Raw genomic sequence first — 20,379 nt, forward strand, 5'->3', positions numbered from 1 at the left:
TAAAATGAAACGGATTGTAAAATGAAAGTTGTGATAATATGAAATCAGATAAGATAAAACTGTTTCTGTATCCAAACGGGTCCTAAGGCATTCATATTTACAATCCGACTAGAAAGCTGTATCAGTAAAATCATGTTGGGGCTTTAGCTGCTTGTTAAATTACAAACGACCTTAAAACTGACGAGAAAACGAAATCTTAAGGTATAGACTAGTGCAGCGTGTAGAGTGTAGAATGATCTTATTTGCAATTGTAGATGGTCAACCACTTATGATAATCAGAGTCTTATATTGATAGGGGCATTTTGTGCATTAAGGAGTCTGCTATCAGCATGCAGTTCTAGGTTACATCCATCGGACCCAACAAATAGTAAGCACATACGCAAAGAGCTTCTAACATTAAGTAAATGTAGATCATAATACAGAAAGAAAGAACAGTTCTTATTGCATTTGGCAACTGGTGAAGTTCACCCTGTACAGTGCAAAAGCGTACTTGGTCAAAGTTCATTGGAGTAGAGACACTCATCCACAAGTTGGCGAAGGTTGGGATTCTCCAAGGCAGCAGCAACTCGTTCCTTATCATTTAACTGCTTATTAACTACCAAAAGGACATATTACACAATATCTGTATTAGCTTTGGGGATTGAATATTAAAATAACCGAGGAAATCTTAATAACACCCAGGATTGAATATTAATTCTCTTGCAGCATATACACTATAAAATAAAGTAATAATGCATGATTTTTCAGTGAAGGTTGAATATGTCACAATCGCATCTGAGCAAAGACATCTTCAGGGTCAATATCTAGTCTGACAAAAAAAAAGGTTGATTATATGGATTGACAAATTCCGCTATGACCTTGAGAGTTTCTCAATGGAATTTTCAGTTTCCTGCAATGATACAACACAAGATGCCAGATTTATAAAATATAGGAGCGTTTGCATGTCAATAAGCCCTTCAAGGAGAATGGCTTAGATTTCTATAGCACCCGACTTCTTGGAAAAGAACAAAATTTTATTTAAATCTGAATAACATAATGTCCAGCAATCACCTGATTCTTCATTTGCATGAGATCCAGGAGATACTTTGATGTCTACCTGAAAATATGTATTGTCAACCAAATGATGAGAGAATAGCAAGAATAATATATCAGATAGTGACATTTTTTTTTTTATGTTGGGGAACCTCTCCAAGGCAGGCCCTTTGGACCCATCCCTACAGAGTAAACCCTGGTCCCGTGCACCGCAAGATAGTGATATCACAAGTTTTCGAAAGACTCTGATTATGTGATCCTTTATTATCATTCCAACTCTCTCTCAAAAGAAACCCAATGCTAAAAGGGGATTGCTTTGAGACATGCAGATGATACCCCATCAGTTCTCTTGATTATTAAAACTTATCAAAAAAAAGTTCTCTTGATTATTAATTACAAACTATTCTCTCAAAAATTACCATAGCTTCAACATTATGCCTGAAACAGCAATCAGAGGACAAAAATAAAAAATAAAAATAAGACAGGACTTTCCACAATCAGATAAGAGGCCATTTACCTATACCATATTATAAAGATGATCCAACTAAAGCTATGATCTTCTACTTCTGTAAGTAAAGTCGGAAGACATACTTGCATTCAAAGAACTTGTATTGATTGCATTTATGATGAACCACCCACTACTATTAAAACTAGGGACAAGTAAAGAGAAGAGTACAGCGACTATAACAAATCAACAAATTGTTCTTATGTTCTTAAAAGTGGTAAAGGTCTTACAAAAAGAAGTAGAGAAATTTGAGTTCGCCTCAGCAATTGAATACTCAAACTGACCTTATAATGCGGAGGGAAACAATGCTGCAGTTTCACTCTCAGGCATAGACCAATTACGGTTGCCATACTGCAGTGCTGGATGGTTGGTGTGAAAGTTATCCTTAAATAAACAAAAAATAAATAAATTTCAGACAATAAAGTAGTTTAAATTCACCAAAATTTAAAAATCAACAAGGTCCAAATAATATCAGTGGAATTCGATTCCTCGCCGAAATTGACTTCCGCCATCAAAAAATGAAATTGGAACTCAGAGAAATGCTTACAGAATTCGACCGAGCTTCTCATCGACGGTGATCGATTCCTCCGAAAGAACACTGAGCTGTTCCAAGGAGTACGGATGCTCTGGATCTCTTATATCCCTCACGAAATTTACCAATCGGAGTCAAAGATTCCAAATTTTTTCTTTCCATATAAAAAAATCACAGAACCGATTCCAATACCTTGAGCTCAGCAACTAAATAGAAACCCAAGAGAAAACCCAATAATAATAATAAAAAAAAAAAAAAAAACAAAAGCGAGAGAGAAAGAAAAAAGGATATCATAAATTTCAAGAGGATCAACGGCATCGTCTCCATGAGGATCTTCGGTACGAGCGACCCGTTCCTTCTTAGCGTGAACGACGGGGTTGGCGTTGATCAGACCCAATGTCATCTTCTCTCTCTCACGGTCTCTCTCTCTTTTTCTGTCTGTATTTCTTAGCTGAAGTGTTCACGCCTCACGGACCAACTGGTCTAGTCACTCGAATTTCCCAACGACGAATTATATTGTGCGTAATTTTACACCACCACTTTTTTTAAAGTTTCGTCAGAGACCGACACGTGCACATTCTTCTCGAGATCGCCATTGAGAACGCAGCACGTGTTGCTAGTTCGTGTATTGCGCCAGTGCCAAAATAAAAAACAGGCGGCGTCTAACCTTAACCAGTGGCAGACTGGCAGTGGTTTGTCGGATTAGGATTTCCATTAGCTGCAAATATTGCGCCTTTTCGCGTAATTGTGATGGTTTTGGTTGGCCCCATGATTCATAGAACCCAGCAATGGGCTTCAAGTAACGATACTTTGCCCTTATCTGTATGACTAATGTCATTGATATCACTTCAAAAAAAAATGTCGTTTATGTCAAATAAATATCATACCATATTGCTAAGTTTTGTTGTCCTTACTTTCTCCATAATAAATTCATTAGAAAATTAGAACGATTAAATAGATTAAAGTTAAATAAAATATTGTTAAAATATTATTTTTTTAAAATTTAAAAAAATTGAATTGTTTATAATATTTTTAAAAAAAATTTTAAAAAATTATAATGATAAGATGAAATGAGATGAAATAATTTTTCTTTTAAAACGGGGCTTAAGTCTTTTTATTTTCCCCTAAAGTCCATATAGTATGCCTCTTACATATATATATATATATATTATATAAACTTATCATTGAAACAAAATTTTTTACATTGGAAGAAAGTACAATCTTCATGTGCTTCGATACGCAAAAGATTAAGAGTGTGTTTAGATGTTGAAATGAGTTGAATTGAGTCGAGATGATAAAATATTGTTAGAATATTATTTTTTAATATTATTATTATTATTTTAAAATTTGAAAAAGTTGAATTGTTTATTATATTTTGTGTTGGAATATGAAAAATTTGTAATGATGAGTTGAGAGTAGTTCAAGATCCAAACAAAGCCTAAGGCCTGTATTTTCAAAAAATACACAACGATAATTTCCATCATGAATTTGATAACCACATTCTCGACGACCAAACAGCTATTGTGTTGTAAAAAATACCAATATATATGTTGAGTTCACGTTGTAAATGAAAGAAGTGTTACATATTCAAGAAAAGAAAAATAACTCTATTCGAATAATTTACGCTACACATCATCTATGTGTTATAAATATTTGATTTAAAAGATAAATTTAAAATTTAAATTTGAGAAATTAAATTATGTGATACGGATGGCGTGTAATATAAAAGTTTTCAAATAAAACTATCTAACTTTTAAATATATAAAAAAGATCAGTTTTACTGGGAAGCTTGAAAGTTATTACCTTGCAGGTTTGAGAAAAATAAAGCGTTATGTTCATCAGACTTGTCACCCCGGCCGCATGCATGCAGATACATTAATGCAACTCCTTCATGCATGAATCAAGGAATCCTCATGTCCTTTGAGCTTCCATTAATTAATATCTAATAAACGATCAGTGCAAAATACAATTAAATTACACTATTGATTCGAGATCAATATAAACAAGCAAGTCATGATCTTCTCCTTGTTCTGCGGTTACTGTTACAACTTTCGAGGCTCCAGATCATCATGAATTCGATGATCACTCTACCCCAGGGCTGCCAGCAGGTAAACTGCTCTGATCTCTATATATAATACACCCTTTCAGCTTCAATCTCTTTAATTGATCTTAAATTATAAGTCTCTGATCAGAACTACTTCATTCCAAAACCATTAATAATCTCGGTCTCTTTAATTTTTATTCAATGTACGTAGAAGCACGTACGCCCCTCTCCGCAGACTCCATGCAGCTCGATCTCCAGTACTGTTAATTAATATATCAGTTGATCTCCTTTCTCCCCTTGAGCTTTATGAGAGAGAGAGATATAACACAAAAGGCCATCGAGTACCCACACCCAAACCCAACTCCTTTCTTCATATTGCATAACGGGTCATTTTCTTTTGAGCTTCCTCAAAATATCAGACGATCGAGTTCTCCATTAATTCAACTGACCACAAAGAAAAATAGGAGTTCACGCACAGAACAATATGGAAGATAAAAGTTGCCATTCTACTAGCCATGCCGATATTGATGCAAATGGTACTCTCTCTCTCTCTCTGATCTCTCTCTCTCTCTCTCCACAAATGCAAATATATATTTCTGTAAAGCGAATTTAAATGTATAAGTTTTAGCATGCTCGATGTACATCTCAAGGAACAGGTTTTTTTAAATTGTGTTTTTGCAAGAATGATTTGTTTTAGCCTCTGTTCGTGTTCATTAATTACGTGCATGCAGCATGTATAAACTACGTACACAAAATCAAAATCTTACTCAATTTTCTGTATATATATCTTACATCGATATGCTAAATACGGGATATATAGATTATTATACTAATCACTGCCAAAACATTTCCCTCCATTGGTTGGAACCTCTTTAACCGTTGGCTAAATTGAGGATTCAATAGATCATCTTCATATTGATCAATCACAGATGATCAATATGTAACTGGACATAGAATTATTGGAATATTAATTAGCATATATATTTATTTTTGTATGCCAATATTCTTTTTTCTCTATCTTAGGAGTCGTAAGATCATCAGCTACCAGAAATCTTCCACAGGCCAGCGCATTATACATTTCAAATCAAGAATTATTCCATTGTAAAGACAATTGATAAATTATGTGAATCGGCCCAGTTTGAAGTTGGCGGCTACCAATGGTGCGTTAATTTTGTAGATTCTCCGATCTCCTCTCAGATATTAATTGTTTTCATTTTTTTTGTTGGGTTTTTGAGTAAAAAAGATGGTCCCATTCTTTTTTTTTTAGGAAATTGGTACTCCACCCAAATCAGGATAGAAATGGTGAAGAGAAGGGTCACATCTCTTTGTGCCTGGCAATTGAAGATACAGATGAGCTTTCACATGGCTGGGAGGTTAACACGTACATAAAATTCTCTGTCTTTGATCAAATCAGAGACAAGTACTTGTGTATCCAAGGTAACTTCCAAAACTAATGATACACTTTTTGAATATGTAAATTTACTGCATTTTTTTAAAAAAAAAAAAAAAAAAAAAAAAAGAGGTACATACATCATTTTTCTAATTGTGTGTGTGTGTGTTTTTTTTTTTTTTTTGTTAAAGTAGTATGCGTAACTTGTGTACCCTTTCTCAATCTTTATTTGTCATGTATTATTCTATATATTATGAAAATATTATTTGACTTGCATGGGTTACAAATAATTTTAAAGCATGTTCGTCGTGTGAATTATAAGAAAAATGAATATTTGTGACGATAATGATTATTTACAATAAAGATAAACTCATTTTAATAAAAAAAATTATTTTTATAAAAAATAACTGATCATAAATAAGTAATTTTTTTTTGTAGTGACATGCAGTTTCTGCGTATATATTATTGAATTGGGATTTGGTATTTAACTACTGTCACTTCTGCTAATTAATTTTGATGACCTATATATATAGATGCACATGGGAGTGTAAGACGCTTTCATAAGTTGAAGACTGAATTGGGTTTCGCACATCTACTTTCGCACGATACTCTGAAGGATCCTTCAAATGGTTATCTTGTTGATGACACTTGCGTTTTTGGGGTTGAAGTCTTTGTTATCAAAGGGACTTTCAAGGGGGAGTGTTTTTCAATTATAAATGAACCTCAAAGCACGTACTTATTTCACATGGAGGATTAACAAACTTTCAGTTTCAGCCCTGAAAGATGAGGAATTACACTACTCCGATCAGTTCGTTCTTGGGGGGCATAAATGGTACGTACATTAATGTTGGAGTTGTGTGGCGTGTATATCAGTTTTAAGTAGGTTGGGCTGTCTCTAATAAAACTTTTATACTTTGGATATAGGAGGCTGACGCTCGTCAAACACATGACAAGAGAAGTAGGACCGTTCAGATAAAAAATCCTAAGATTCTCTCTCTCTCTCTCTCTCAAGCTTGATGGTTCAGATACTCTTTTTTCTAATAGAAGAGTGTATGCAAAATTCAAGCTGAGGATCATAACGGGTGACAAAGACAAACTATATGACTGCGAACGAACATGTCTGTTCTCTTTGTTTTCACTAATATCTGCTAGCTTGGATATCCTTTTCCTTATTCCAACACGAACGTGCATGAAGAAAATTCTCTCTCTCTCTCTCTCTCTCTCTCTCTCTCTCTATATATATATATATATATATATACACACATGCATGCATGGAAGTTTAAATATTTGAGGGAAATCTGAAAGTTTGCATTTGGATTTACATTTAAATTCCAAATTAACCATGATTTCAAATTAAGATCCAAACAAATCTTCCTCTCTAAATTATTATTATTTTCCTGAGGTTGAGAAATACCAGTACTATACCAGCTTGCTCTTTGTCTCGCAGGTACGTCTTGGTTCCCTGATTGCAGCACGTCAAAAAATGGCATCCGAAACTTTCTCGGGCTGGGATATAGTATTAGTGATTGTGTAATCTAGCTTGGAATGCAAAATTGATCTCATATCCTCAACGAAGGATTTTCTCCTCGGCTGATAATTTTAGTTATAACCATGCACAAGTCTCCTTAGGTTTTTTCCTTTTTAAAAGCGATACATAATATTTAGAACTCATGATGGAAGTAAAAATGAGTTTTTTTTTTTTTTAAGAAACTTTACTTATCAGTGTGTGAGACTTGGCTAGTTTAAAATTGTACTTATCATTTTAATTCACTTTAAATTGGAGAAGTATCTTGTATCTTTGACCATGAGGAGCTTGAACTGGGTGCTGTGTATTGTGTAAGAGCAAAATTTAACTAGAATCTTAATTTTTGGATATACTATCAATTTTTGACTAAATGAGTTTACATTGGACTAATTATCTTAAAGTTAAAATAATAATATAATATTATATATTTTTTATTTTTTATTTTGTAAATACAATTCATATATTTCCTAGATCTTCATGCTTTGTAGAAATAATATATCAACTCTATCAATATTTGCAATTAGTAGAATAAATAATGTGCATACCATGCATGTTTTACCATTCAAAGAGAGAGGGAAGTGATGAAATAATAAAATATTACTTCCCATTATGAATAGTAGCTAGCCATGTTTGGAGATGACTTAAGATTTACTGTAGCTCAAATATTAAACTTTGAACTATTGACTAGTCCAATGTAGAAACTTTTTCTCATATCTAGTTAAAGTTTAGACTTGTATTAATATTTGACTAGTCTATTATCAATGCTTTAAAAGAGCATGTTGTACTGCTCACGTTGAAAGTTAAAATAGTCAGATATTTTCAACAGGATGACGTGGTTCAAATTAACAATGAAAGTCTGTTTTTTATATTATCTTATTTTATTTTCTTCGTCTGTAATGTGGCCTTTACTATTTTTTATTTTATAAATAGTAATAAGAAATAGTAGTGAGATAATTTGAGTATTTATTATGTTTTAAAAAGTGGGAGAAAAAAATAAGTTAAATAAAAAATATTATTAGAATATAATTTTTATTTTGAGATTTGAAAATATTGAATTAATTTTTTTTTGAAAGTTTAGAAAATTTGTAATGATTAGTTTGAAAATGTTGTAATAATTAGTTTGAAAGTCATATTTATATTTGAGCGATATTTATGAAGAAGATAAAATAAAATAAAATAAAATAAGATGAGATGTAAATTATTTCTAAACATCCTCTAACTCTTGTGCAAATGGCGTAAGGTGCTTTTACAACTCCGATTCACATTTTCACTCGTCAATCATGCAAATGATCACTCTAGTTCTTACAAAAAGAAAAAAGTGTTACAATTAAGTTGATACTTTATGACAGATTGTATTATACGGCGCTATATATTTCTTGTTTGAGATTTGCTATTATGCAGTTCATTTATACCGTTTACTTTATTCTATTGATGGTGTGACGTGGTTTATTAAAAAATTAAAAAAATATTTAAAATAAAATAATATCTGATAATTCAAAAAGAGAAAGATTGAAATCTTACGTTCGCTATATATCCCACAAAATGTGATGTCATGTCAATCATGAGGCGAAGTGAACGATATACAGAAGAGGCATAATAACATTTTTTATTTTGTTTTAAATCTATTTAACTGGAAACTAAACATTTCTGATACTCATCTCTATACATATAATTCCACAATCTCTAATCGTTGCTGCCACCCATCTTCCTCTTTTGCTGTATTTTTTCCAATATATATGATGCGATCCTTTGATTGATCTGTATTTTTTTGTTTTTTTTTTTTTTTGAAAAGAACTTTTATTCATCAAACCCCTTAAAGCAGGGAAACAATACATGAAGGACATTCCTCCTTATTCACTGTTACATCAATAGCTAGTAATGCTGATTTAGCTAAAGTATGAGCTACACTATTAGCCTCCCTTTTCGCATGATGAGTAGACCAACTTGTAAAACTCATCATCTTTGACTAAATAGAGTTGCATGTAGGGCTCCAGTGGCTTCTGCCAATAAAGGATTAAACACGAGATATGTTCATTCGTAAGCAAGCTAACACTGAACCTTCACTGTCTCTTATTACAACTCCAATGCCAATAATACCTTTATTCTTGTTTGTTGTAATATCCCAATTTACTTTGAAAAGGTTCAAAGGGGGAGGTTCCCACTTTGGAACCAGATTGCTAGATGTTACAGTAGTAGTGGCCTTCTTTGAGTGAGCATCATGTAAGTCCTCTAGGACCTCTTTAGAATGATGAGCAAGCACACTTGGAAGCTTAAATTCACTTGGAAAAATGAACCCGTTCCTTCTCTGCTATATTCTCCTTGCTACCACTACATTCTCCTCCACAACTACTATCTTGAATCCTGAACAAAAGACCTCAAACAGTTCTAGAAAATTCTTCTTCCAATAGGCTCTCTTCTGAATTTGTTTAGAGCATAGGCTCCAGACATCCTGTGCTGCTGGACATGACCATAAAGCATGAACTACAGATTCTTTTTCAAAGCAAATATGGCACTTTGGATTGTCAACAACCCTTTTTTTTAAAGGGTTCAAATTAGTGGGAAGACCCTCGAAGCAAGCTCTCCACAAAATATCCTATATGTTGAATGAATATTCATCTTCCATAGAATTCATCACATTGCACTTCTATTGTTGGAGATTGAAGATTGACCTTTTAATAGTTCTTTCAAATCTTTTTGAAAATGGTATGCACTTCTTACTATGAACTGACCAATGGAAGTCCAATTCCATATCACTTTGTCTGGTTGATTGGTACAACTAATTGGAATCTTCATGATGTTCTCAGTTTCATCCCTTGAGAAAATCCCTGCAATTAGAGAAACTCTCCAGTGTTTAGTATCTGGATCAATCAACTCTGGACTTTTGCATTTTCATCTAGATCTTTAACTGCACTTTGAACTCTGAGAGCACTGGCATTGAACTAGCGAAATTCCAGTTAAGTCCAAATTTTGACTAAATTTTCCCAAATTTAGCTACATTAGATTAGCCAAATCACTTCAAGTCAAGTTATGAGTTACAGTAAATAGAAAACCAAAGCCATATTTGGTGAGTTACTGTTCACCAACTAAAAGAATATTTTATTAAAAAATATTCTCACTTTTCTCACTCACTCCTACGTCTCCTCTCTCCCTTCCTCCCCTTTCTCTTCCTTTCTTCTTCATGTTAAATAATTTGTTTGGACAATAAAAATTAAATTATTAATTAATATATGGAGTGTATTTATAAAATATAAAAAATAAATAAAATATATTAAAATATATAATATTATATTATTATTTTGACTTTGAAATTGCTAGTCCAATATGGATTAACCTCTTCAAAGGTTTAGGATTTAACCAAAACCTCAAGTTTTAGTCAAGATTTGGAATTGGCAATGGCTAGCCAATGCTCTGAAAGTAGTGAATTTTGGAATCCACTTGTCCTTCCAAATATGAACCTCTCTTCCATTTCTAACTCTCAAAGAAGTGCCATTCTCTAGCAGAGATAGAGCAGCAATGATGCTTTTCCAAATATAGGAAGGTTTTCCACCCAATTTAGCTTGAAAGAAATGAACCCTTAGGAAATACTTCAGTTTTAACACTTGGGAAGCAAGTGAATGAGGATCTTGGAGTAACCTCCACCCTTGTTTAACTAGCATGGCCAAATTGAAGCTTTCCAACTCTCTGAAACCCATCCTTCCTACTGCCTTAGATTTTCCCATTGAGTTCCCCTCTCATTTTCTTGCTGCCCCCACTAGAAATTCTGCATGACCTTATTAATGTCTCTAAGCAGATTATGAGGGAGTTTATAAACTGCCATACCATAAGTAGGCAAGGCCTGAACAACATCTTTAAGAAGAATTTCTTTGGCTGCATGTGAGAGAGACTTCACTTTGAAATTGCTGATTCTGTGTCCGAATTTATCCAAGATACTTCCAAAAGACTTAGATCGAGCTCTTCCAACCAGGGCTGATAATCTCAAGTATTTTTCATAGGACATGTGATGCCCCGACCCCCACGTATGGAAACTCGAGAATCGAGAAGCCCGGATGATGACAACACGAGTCACGCATCCCAACGATAAGTGCCAAGTGTGTGAACATGTAGAAAGTGTACAACAAAAATGCAGCGGATAATTCAAATAAGTCGACTAAGTACCAGAATTTGTTTAATACAAATCCACTTAACACAAAGCGTTTAAAGAGTAATACAATTATCCCATAAAACATAATAATACCAAAATACATATTTCAACAAGCGGGAAACAAATCCCAAACACGAGCGAGTGATCCCAAATCACTCATCCGGCAGAGCCAAATCCTCAGGCTCAACATCAGCATCATCTGCATCAAAATCGGCGATTCCATAAAACGGTACTGCATGTAAGTAATAATCCAAACAACTCATGATATAAAAATGTATTAATGCAACCAACTATTATGCATGCATATGATGAAATATGCATTAGACCCAAAAACATCATTTTTCCTGAAAATGATTATTTTCCAACGCACGCCAAAATCCCATTTTGGCCCAAAACATTCCATTAAAACATTTCCTTCCATTTTTCCCGAAATGGCCCAAAACAATAATCCATCATTTTCTCAAAAAATGATTAACATAAAATCCTTTTATCTAACACACGTCATTTTCTCAGAAAATAGCCCATTAAACTATTTTTTTTACCGTATGCATCATGATCTCCCCTAGGGACTATCCACACACCCTGGCTCCCTTTGTCACACTATGGGTAACGACCGTGCGAGTGATTTCGTAACGAGCGATGCCCAGTTCCGCGCCCAGCGCTTTCGTGACCAAGCATCCTCTAGCCCCCGCCAGCAAGAGGGGCCACGGAGTCGGCACGAGAGTGTTACAATCCCGTCTGATCCCGTTGTCTCCTAACGACAACCTAGGGGACGTCACTCAGTATATTCCGCTCACGAGTGACTAGAGGAGCTCCACCGAGACAATGCCCCATCTCGGCTTGGGGTCGTGATACACGTGCACTCAAAAACCATTTCTCACATGAAAATTCAGTTTTCAAATATACGCATGAACATGTATGCAATTATGTGAAAATCCAGTTTTCATTTACAAACATGAACATGCGTGCAAATATGCAATATACATGACATGACACAAATATCCAACAACCAACAAATCCTCACATAACCCAATCACACAACAACTCCATCCTCCAATCCAACCGACCCTCTTACTCCTCGAACTCAGTCCGGCACAACCAACTAGTTCACAGTAAATATGAGTTGGTACAAAAATACATTTAAATCTCAAAAGTTCTTTGGAAATATGCTTACAGTGCTATAATATACTTTTCGAAGGATTACTGAGGTGCTAGAAGTGGCGGCACAACAATGTAACAGTGCAAAATGGACAGGGTCGTAGGTCTAAAAAATCCAACTTTTGAACGGGGGCAAACAAAGACTTGGGACGGCTAGGAAAGAGCTTAGATGTGTTGGTGAGGCTAGTAGTGGTGGTTGTTGGCCGGGGGTGGCGGTGTGGATGGCGGTTGGAGTCCACAAAGCTCAAATTGGAAATGGAGATGGAGGAGCTTTATCGGTGGCAGATCGGGGCTGAGGATGGGTGGGTTAGGTAGCTGGGAGGTCACCGGTGTTGTAGTGAAAATATGGTGGTCGATGGCGGCGCGATGGCAGCGCTAGAGCACAAAGGGTGCCTCGACTTGGAGCTGCGCGTGGGGGTTGACGGCGGCGAGAGAGGAGCTAAAAATGGATGGGTGAGGTGGCTAGCCAGAGATGAAGAAAATGGGAGGGGCAGTGACGGCAATGGACGGTGCACGGCAGTGCTGTGGGTGGTCGAAAAAATAGACGAGAAGATAGGGAGGAGAGCTACGTGTGCGGGAGGAAAAAGGTGTGGAGGAAAAAAGCAGGGGAAAAAGAAGAGAAGAAGGAAAAGAAAAAAAGAGGGAAAAAGGAAAAAGGGAAAAACAAAAGTGAGGGAAAGAAATGAGGTCCAATCCTCACAACTTGGGTCACAAAATTGATCTAACGAAAAGAATTTCAAAACAGTAAGTTGAATAAAATAATTTAAATTCAGTGACTAGCTAAAATAAAATAAAAATAAAAATCCAACAACACAATAATTTTAAAGCCCACAAACAAATAATTTAAATTAAAGAGCATCTTAAAAGCAAAACAATAATTAATATTAAGGAAGCATATCCAAATAAATTTCACAATTTAAAAATCATAAAAATAAACTAACAAGAAATCTAATAAATTTAAAACAATAGCACCAATATTTAAATTAATTAAAATACTCATTCAATTAAAATATAATAAAATACAGAGGTATCACAGGACATGCTTGATCTAATCCCTGCAATGCTCAATACAATGTCTTGAGTTCCTCTCGAGGTATTCCTGCTGAATTGTATTAGTAGCCCCGCCCTTCCCCCCGCCCCCGCATATGCGGGCGTGGGGAATTTTTCCCCGTACCCTGCCCCCGCATGGGCGGGGGCGGGGTACCCTGTCCCGCTGCTGGGGTGTGGGGGTGGACCTCCATCAGTCCGCACCCCCGCATCCCCTTTGTGAGCCTTCGGCCCAATACAATTTTCTGGACTCTAAATGGCCCAGAATCGATTTTTGGGCCACTTTGGGTCCATAATCGGTTTTTGGGCCACTTTGAGCCCATAATTTAACTTAAAAAATATATAGATTTAAAAACTGAAAATAATAATATATATATATATATAGAATCATAGATTAAACTATTAAGTAGATATTAAGTTTCAACTATTAACTAATTAAATAATAATCATCACTAAGGCACTAAGCTGAAATTAGTAGTTTACAATTATACAAATTAAGAGAACTAATAAACTATTATACTATTACAAACTCCTTTAAAAAAATAAATATTACAAATTGTACAATTAACTATTGTAGCAACATTACAATTAATTGTAAATTAACAAAATCAAATTTTTTCAATTTGATCAATTTGATTTTGGGGTGGAGCCGTAGTGGTGAGTTCACTGAATGGTGAGTTGTGTCGATTGCCGTGAGATTGAAAATCAAGATCATAAAAGTTAATAAGTTATAAAACCTGAAATATTAATAAGTTAAAAATAAAATAAATTAAAATTAAAAAGTTATAAAGATGAAACAAAATTTTAAATACAAAAAATAATTAAGGGAGAAATTGTGCAAACCATGGTAATGGTGGGTCCAATACAAAGTCATACTGCATTGGAGGTAGCCGTAGACGCCGTCTCATGTATAACTATAAGTATTAAATTTGAAATCAAATTAATGAATACCAATTAAATGAAAATAAATAAATTAAAATAAGAAATTAATTAGAAAATTAAATTAAAATAAATACCAGATCCAGGCTGATCATCACCCTCCTCATCGACGTCGATTTCCTCATAATCAAGAACATCCGGAACATGAATTTGAGTTCTTTTGATCCAATTCTGTGTGCAAATCAAAGCCTCCATAAGAGCAGGAGCTAATGAACTCCGAAATGAATCTAATACACGCCCTCCGGTGCTAAAGGCCGACTCTGAGGCTACAGTGCTAACAGGGATGGCCAAAAGTGTGCGGGCTATCTCTCCAAGGATGGGATACTTCACGGCATTTACCTTCCACCAACTTAATATATCGAAATCTCGTGAAATGGTAGAATCTCTGCTGCTAAGTATCTGTCTATCTCTGACTGAGCCTCTACAGAACTCCGGAGAAAAGGGGTCTGCTCATACCTCTCACTCCACTCCAATCTACGTCTTTTCCCAACCTTGACTTTAGGAAAATGTGAGCCTGAGGCTGAGGGGGTAGGTGTAGGTGCCGCAATATTATCACCTCGCAGGGTAGAAAACTCATCAAATAATCTATTAAGGGTTTCTCGAACCATTGCTGCAATAAGCTCAGCCCATACTTGCCCGTATGCAAGGCCCAATCCAAATATCATGTCATCTAACTTATACCTCGGGTCAAAGATGACAGCTACATAAAACAAAATATTTACCCTAGTTAAATCTCCCCAATACTTGTCGTACGTTGTCCTCATAATCAATGTCATCTCCTGCAGCCTAATGTGACCACTCGCGACCATGTTATCTAATTCTTCTTTTACCCTACATATTGCTGACATACAATATTGGATGTAAGGTACAAAGTTCCAGATAGCCTCGTGGTGACATCGTAAAAAAGCCTCAAAAACTCTACAAAAATAGTTACAATTTCCCAATCATCATCTACGGGTTTCCCAATCCCCTGTGATCATCAAAATATTTAACATATTGGATGTTTTCGTCACCCAATAATACAAATGCTAGCTTATATTCTTGGGCCGCCTCCAACATCAGAAATGCTGAGTTCCATCGTGTAGGCATATCAGTACAGAGACCATTCTTAAATGTTTGGCCCGCAAATCTCGCAGTAACCTTGAATTTCTCCAACCTCGAAGGAGAAGATCTCACCCATCTCATAGCAGTCTAACCCGAGCAATCGAGTCATGAAGATCCCTCAAACCATCAGTGACAATCAGATTCAGAATATGTGCTGCACATCTCACATGCAGACACTCACCACCATCAGTGTCTTATTTGCCTATCTAAGATAGGTCTTCAGATGTCCCAATGCGAAATCGTTAGACGAGGCATTATCGACTGTGATTGTAACAACTTAAGTCAATCCCCACTCCTTTATTGCGGCCTCCAAGGCCTTTCCAATTGTCTCACCCTTATGATCGGTGATTTTACAAAATTTTATAACTTTTTTTGCAATGTCCAATGACAATCAATAAAATGCACAATCAAAAACATATAATTAAAATTTTGGATCGATGTCCAAGTGTCAATGGTGAGACAAAGAAATTGATCCGCCAATTGGCCCCTCAACTTCTCATTTTCAATGTAAAAATATTTGTTTACATCATTTGCCACCGTGTGGCGAGAATGAATATTAAACCTTGATTCCAAGTAGCGAGAATACGTTTGGAACCCTTTCCCATCAACAAGTTGAAAATGTAGCTCGTCCATAATGACCATACTAGCTAGATGTCTTCTACACTCATTGGGATCATACTTAATATACACCCTCAAAGTTGCACCCCCACTAGTCCCATCCGCCATTTTTTGAAGTCCAATTTCTAGCCTAGATTGGCTTTTCTCTTGTAATGATCTTAATATTGGTCTTTTTTTTACATTGCTCTTCTAAGTGCACCTTTAATTGTGAGGTACCATGTTTCCTATAGTGATATCTATAAATTTTTCCACAATGGTTACACTTGGCTTGGGGGTTACTTGGGTCACCACTCTCTAGTTTGGTAAAATGACTCCAAACTATTGAAGTAGGTTTCTTGCTGGGCTTGGGGGCGGGGCAAGGTGCTGTAGGGCTAGGGGTAGGGGTATGAGTAGGATGGGTAGGTGTAGGTGTAGGGGTAGGGGTGCCCTCGACTTGGAAAGGAGAGCTGGCACTAGAATCTGCTGGCATATCCATGAACTCAAGTAAACAAGAAATCTGAAATTATAGAAAATATAGCAACATGCCAACTATATATTAACAATATAGATTATAGTTTCTTAGACTTGAAAGACTATAAGCATAGTAACTATATAATGAACATAAAAAAAAAATAGAATAAAAAAAAATATCATTCACATTCATATATATATATATATGAATGTGAACTCTTATATAATCACATTATAGGACACATTGTAATAAATTTAGAATATAATTTGTATACAGTCCAAGACTATATGACTATATAATAACCATTCATATCACATATTCAAAGCCAAAACAATATTTGGTTAGCCTGGACTAACATAGTATGCATTTTTTTTTATCTCTTTTTTTCTTTTGTTGCCAATTTTAGGTAAAGAATTATGTTACATATTTGCATGTTGACAAGGTAAATACTAAAATAAAGCTCGAGAATAAAAATAGAAAGAGCAAGAATGATTAAAAAAAATTGATCCAAGTCTTACCTAACATCTTTATGTCAATATTAATTGGCATCCCTACTGTACATGGCCAATGCCTTATCAAGTTTGTTGAAGTATACACTTACCAACTAAAGTCTAAGATGGTCTATCCCTTTCAAGTTTAAGTTGATTGCAAATTTATGGTCTTTCTTGTTAGTATCATAACCCCACGGTTATGATCTTTCTTGTTAGTATCATAGAAGTTGTATTTTTTTTAAGAATAATATTATTATTTTAATCTTTATTATTTTTAGTACACATTTAAAGTATATGTCATTAAAATTGTTGAGATAAAAATTTGTTTAAAATGTGATAAAATTGGGGATTTCGAAACTCTAAATTAATTTAGGGGTTGCAAAGATTGAAACCCCTAAATTAATTTAGGGTATTTCGAAACCCTAAATTAATTTAGGGTTTCAATCCGAATTAATTAGACACAAATAATATGGCACTCTTTAAAGTATAAATCAAACAAAAAAAAGATCACATGCACGGGACTCATTCAAAGTTCAAACCATATGCACAATCTAAGCTCCACAACACACAATTCACAAAATCTCATCCTCTATCTCCGATAAACCCTATCCTTCCTTCAATCTCCATTAAAAATATAAATAACAAAAAAAATAAAATTTTGAATTTAGGGTTTCTTACCTTCAGATCTTTGGTGACGAAGATGAAGAGAGAGGGACCGCGTGCGAGTAGTGTGACGGGTACGACGATGCAGAGAGAGGGACTGGGTGCGGCACCGGGAACTTAGAGAGAGGGAGAGACTAAGAGCGACTGAGAGTCTGAGCGAGGGAGGGAATTGGGAGGGGGGACCGGGGGTGGGTTTTGATATAAACTCAGGCATGAAACAACGTCGTTTCATGCTTGGTTTTTTTTAATATAAATATATAAATTAATAAATATAATATATATCCGGGGCAGGGGTCACCCCCATTCCGCCCCCGCCCCCGCCCCCAGAGGGAGGCCCAGATGTGGGCGGGTGGCCCCGCCCCCCGCATCGGCCGGACGGGGTGATCCGCCCCGCCCCACGGGAGAGGGGTGAAAGCGAGGCGGGGCAGCCAGGCCCGCCCCGACTGCCCACCCGTAAAGTGTATAGAGGTCTTGTCCTTATTAAGTCTTTGTCTAGATGCATGTTCATAGGTGTTAAGCAAGACGATCAACCTGCACCATTCTAGAGAATTGGCTCTGCAAAAGAGCAAACTGTCATCTGTAAAGAAGAGATGATTAATATGAAGTTTGCCTCTCACCAAAGGGATTCCATTGATAGCACCTGTCTTCTTTGCATTATTCAGTAAGGAACTCAAATGAAGGCAACTCATTTGAAATCATCCTCCACTTCAGACATATTACACCCCCTATTGGTGACTCCAATATTAGTAGATAGCATATTATGGGCGATAAATGAATCACAAGATTGAAAAATTTATCATGGGCTCTTTTCTACCAACTAGCCTATTTTTTTTTTTGTTTTAGCTAGCACCTGAATTTGAGTATTAATGAAGTGATCTAAAGAACTAACCTGATCCGAGATAGACTAGTCTTTGTTAAGCATGACAGAAGGATAAACTGAATCCTGTTGATCCATACCTTCAGTATCTTCTATGAGATCCTCTCCCTTAAGTCAACTTTCCCCTCTAAAGTATGATTTTCTTTCCTCAAACACTGTCAGTTAAGGAAAGATCTTTAGTAACTGGAATCGACATCTCATTTGAAATTCTCTCTCTTTTTTGAGTTGAGACCTTTGTTAAGTAAGGAAACTTGCCAACACAAACTTGATCCTCCTATTATTTCACACATTCCTTAATTGGTTCCTTAGATGGCTTCTGAAATTCAGTGCTCACCATGACACTTTCCTTAGTGGCCTTCTCGCCAGACTTCCATTGCAACTGATTGTGATGAGGCCGCTGAATTCCATTTCCACCATACTTCCTGGATGAATCTCCAACTGACTTTGAAGGGGTGGCATGAAGCTATGATCCATACTAAGGTTTCTTCTCCTCTAATGAAGTTAGCCTTTGAACAGCCGTAGAATAGACTTTTTTGGCATGTTTGATGACTCCATAGTGAAAGCAAAACATTGGAAGTCTTTTATATTTGAAAGGTAGCCAAATTTTCTTACTATCAACAAACAAAAATATACCTTGGATCAAAGGTAGTGTAATGTCTATTTTCACCTTTAAATGCAGGATTTGACCCCACCCAAATCCACTACCATCAACTTCAACGTCCAACACCTTCCCTAGACCCTTCCCAATTTGGTTTCCCACTTCTTTCGTCATGCTAACAAGAGGCATATTATGTACTTGGACCCAAAAAACTTCAGTTGAGAAAGGGATATCCTTTGGAAGAGTACTCCCATCAAACTTTTGTAAATACACTAGCAGCCTGTCGAATGTCCAAGGCCTCCCCAATAGCACTTTTGCCTTATCTTGTTCATACTGAACTCCACTAGCATTTTGTTATCCCCCACTTCTTTAAACCGAATCCAACTCTCAGGTTTCAGACTGTAGACATGGTGGACCTAAAAGCCACTATTCACTCTTTTGTCAGCATTCACTAGAGCAAGATGACAAGATTTTCCTTTTGACATAGACTCATGAATTGTTAAATGAGATAGGACAACTTCCTGCTTTTCCTGACCAGTGAGACTAACAATTGCCCACATTTTCTCTAACTCTTCCTCCATAATAACCTCTACAGACCAAAAGTCTAAGAGACAAATATTTGTCTAAGCAAAGAGAAAAGCCTCACCTTTTAGAGAAGGAGAGGACCTGCATCATGTGAGTTCTTCTTCCACGGTTCTAAACCTCTTTGATTGATCTGTATTAAAAAAGAATCAAAATATACTAGGGGCACTTTGGGAGCACATTTAGAAGGCAACCTATTATACATAATTTCTCGATATAAATTAGAGTATTTTACAATTATTAATAATGTTATCTATAGGACTTGCCCAAACTATTTTGTTCATGACATGTAAAAAAAATTCTAGGTCAGGTAACTTGGCTTTGCATAATCTTGAAAATAGCCACTTTATTTATAGTAATATATATCTTTGTAGTATATATGATTTAATTTATGTGTTGTTTTAATCGTTTATAAAATTGGTTAGACCAGTCTATTTAATTCAAATCATTGATTTAAAATTTGTATTTTACTAACACTAAAATATCTGAAGATTGGACAAATTAAATTATAAAATTCCTTGAATTGATTTTTATCTGATTGCAAACTAGTTTTCATATTTCCAACATTAGTTTATTGTAGGTTGTTCCTACCACGTTGAGACAAAAAAGGAAAAAGCCTGGAAAATAAAAAGACTCAGAAAGGAGGAAAAGAAGGAGCATGCGGTGTCGTATTGCTTCAATA

At 35.6% G+C, this 20,379-nt stretch overlaps 2 protein-coding genes across 2 annotated transcripts; one reads left to right on the plus strand and one right to left on the minus strand.

Annotated features, from left to right (window-relative positions):
* Nucleotides 1-269: 269 nt before the first annotated feature.
* On the minus strand, nucleotides 270-2,571 carry LOC121253191 (protein AE7-like 1). The gene is made up of 5 exons (XM_041153140.1): nucleotides 2,361-2,571; nucleotides 2,085-2,190; nucleotides 1,822-1,921; nucleotides 1,051-1,096; nucleotides 270-595 (listed from the first exon to the last, which is right to left on the minus strand). Exons 1-5 carry the CDS (start codon nucleotides 2,470-2,472, stop codon nucleotides 495-497), a joined length of 465 nt encoding a protein of 154 aa, XP_041009074.1. The 5' UTR covers nucleotides 2,473-2,571; the 3' UTR covers nucleotides 270-494.
* Nucleotides 2,572-4,628: 2,057 nt separating this feature from the next.
* Nucleotides 4,629-9,241, plus strand: LOC121238671. Its single transcript, XM_041135652.1, has 5 exons — nucleotides 4,629-4,649; nucleotides 5,221-5,273; nucleotides 5,381-5,550; nucleotides 6,233-6,335; nucleotides 9,169-9,241. The coding sequence occupies exons 1-5, from the start codon at nucleotides 4,629-4,631 to the stop codon at nucleotides 9,239-9,241; spliced, it is 420 nt and encodes a 139-aa protein (XP_040991586.1).
* Nucleotides 9,242-20,379: the final 11,138 nt, after the last annotated feature.

The sequence above is a fragment of the Juglans microcarpa x Juglans regia genome, chromosome 1D (assembly GCF_004785595.1).
Source record: "Juglans microcarpa x Juglans regia isolate MS1-56 chromosome 1D, Jm3101_v1.0, whole genome shotgun sequence".
Taxonomy (NCBI): Eukaryota; Viridiplantae; Streptophyta; class Magnoliopsida; order Fagales; family Juglandaceae; genus Juglans; species Juglans microcarpa x Juglans regia.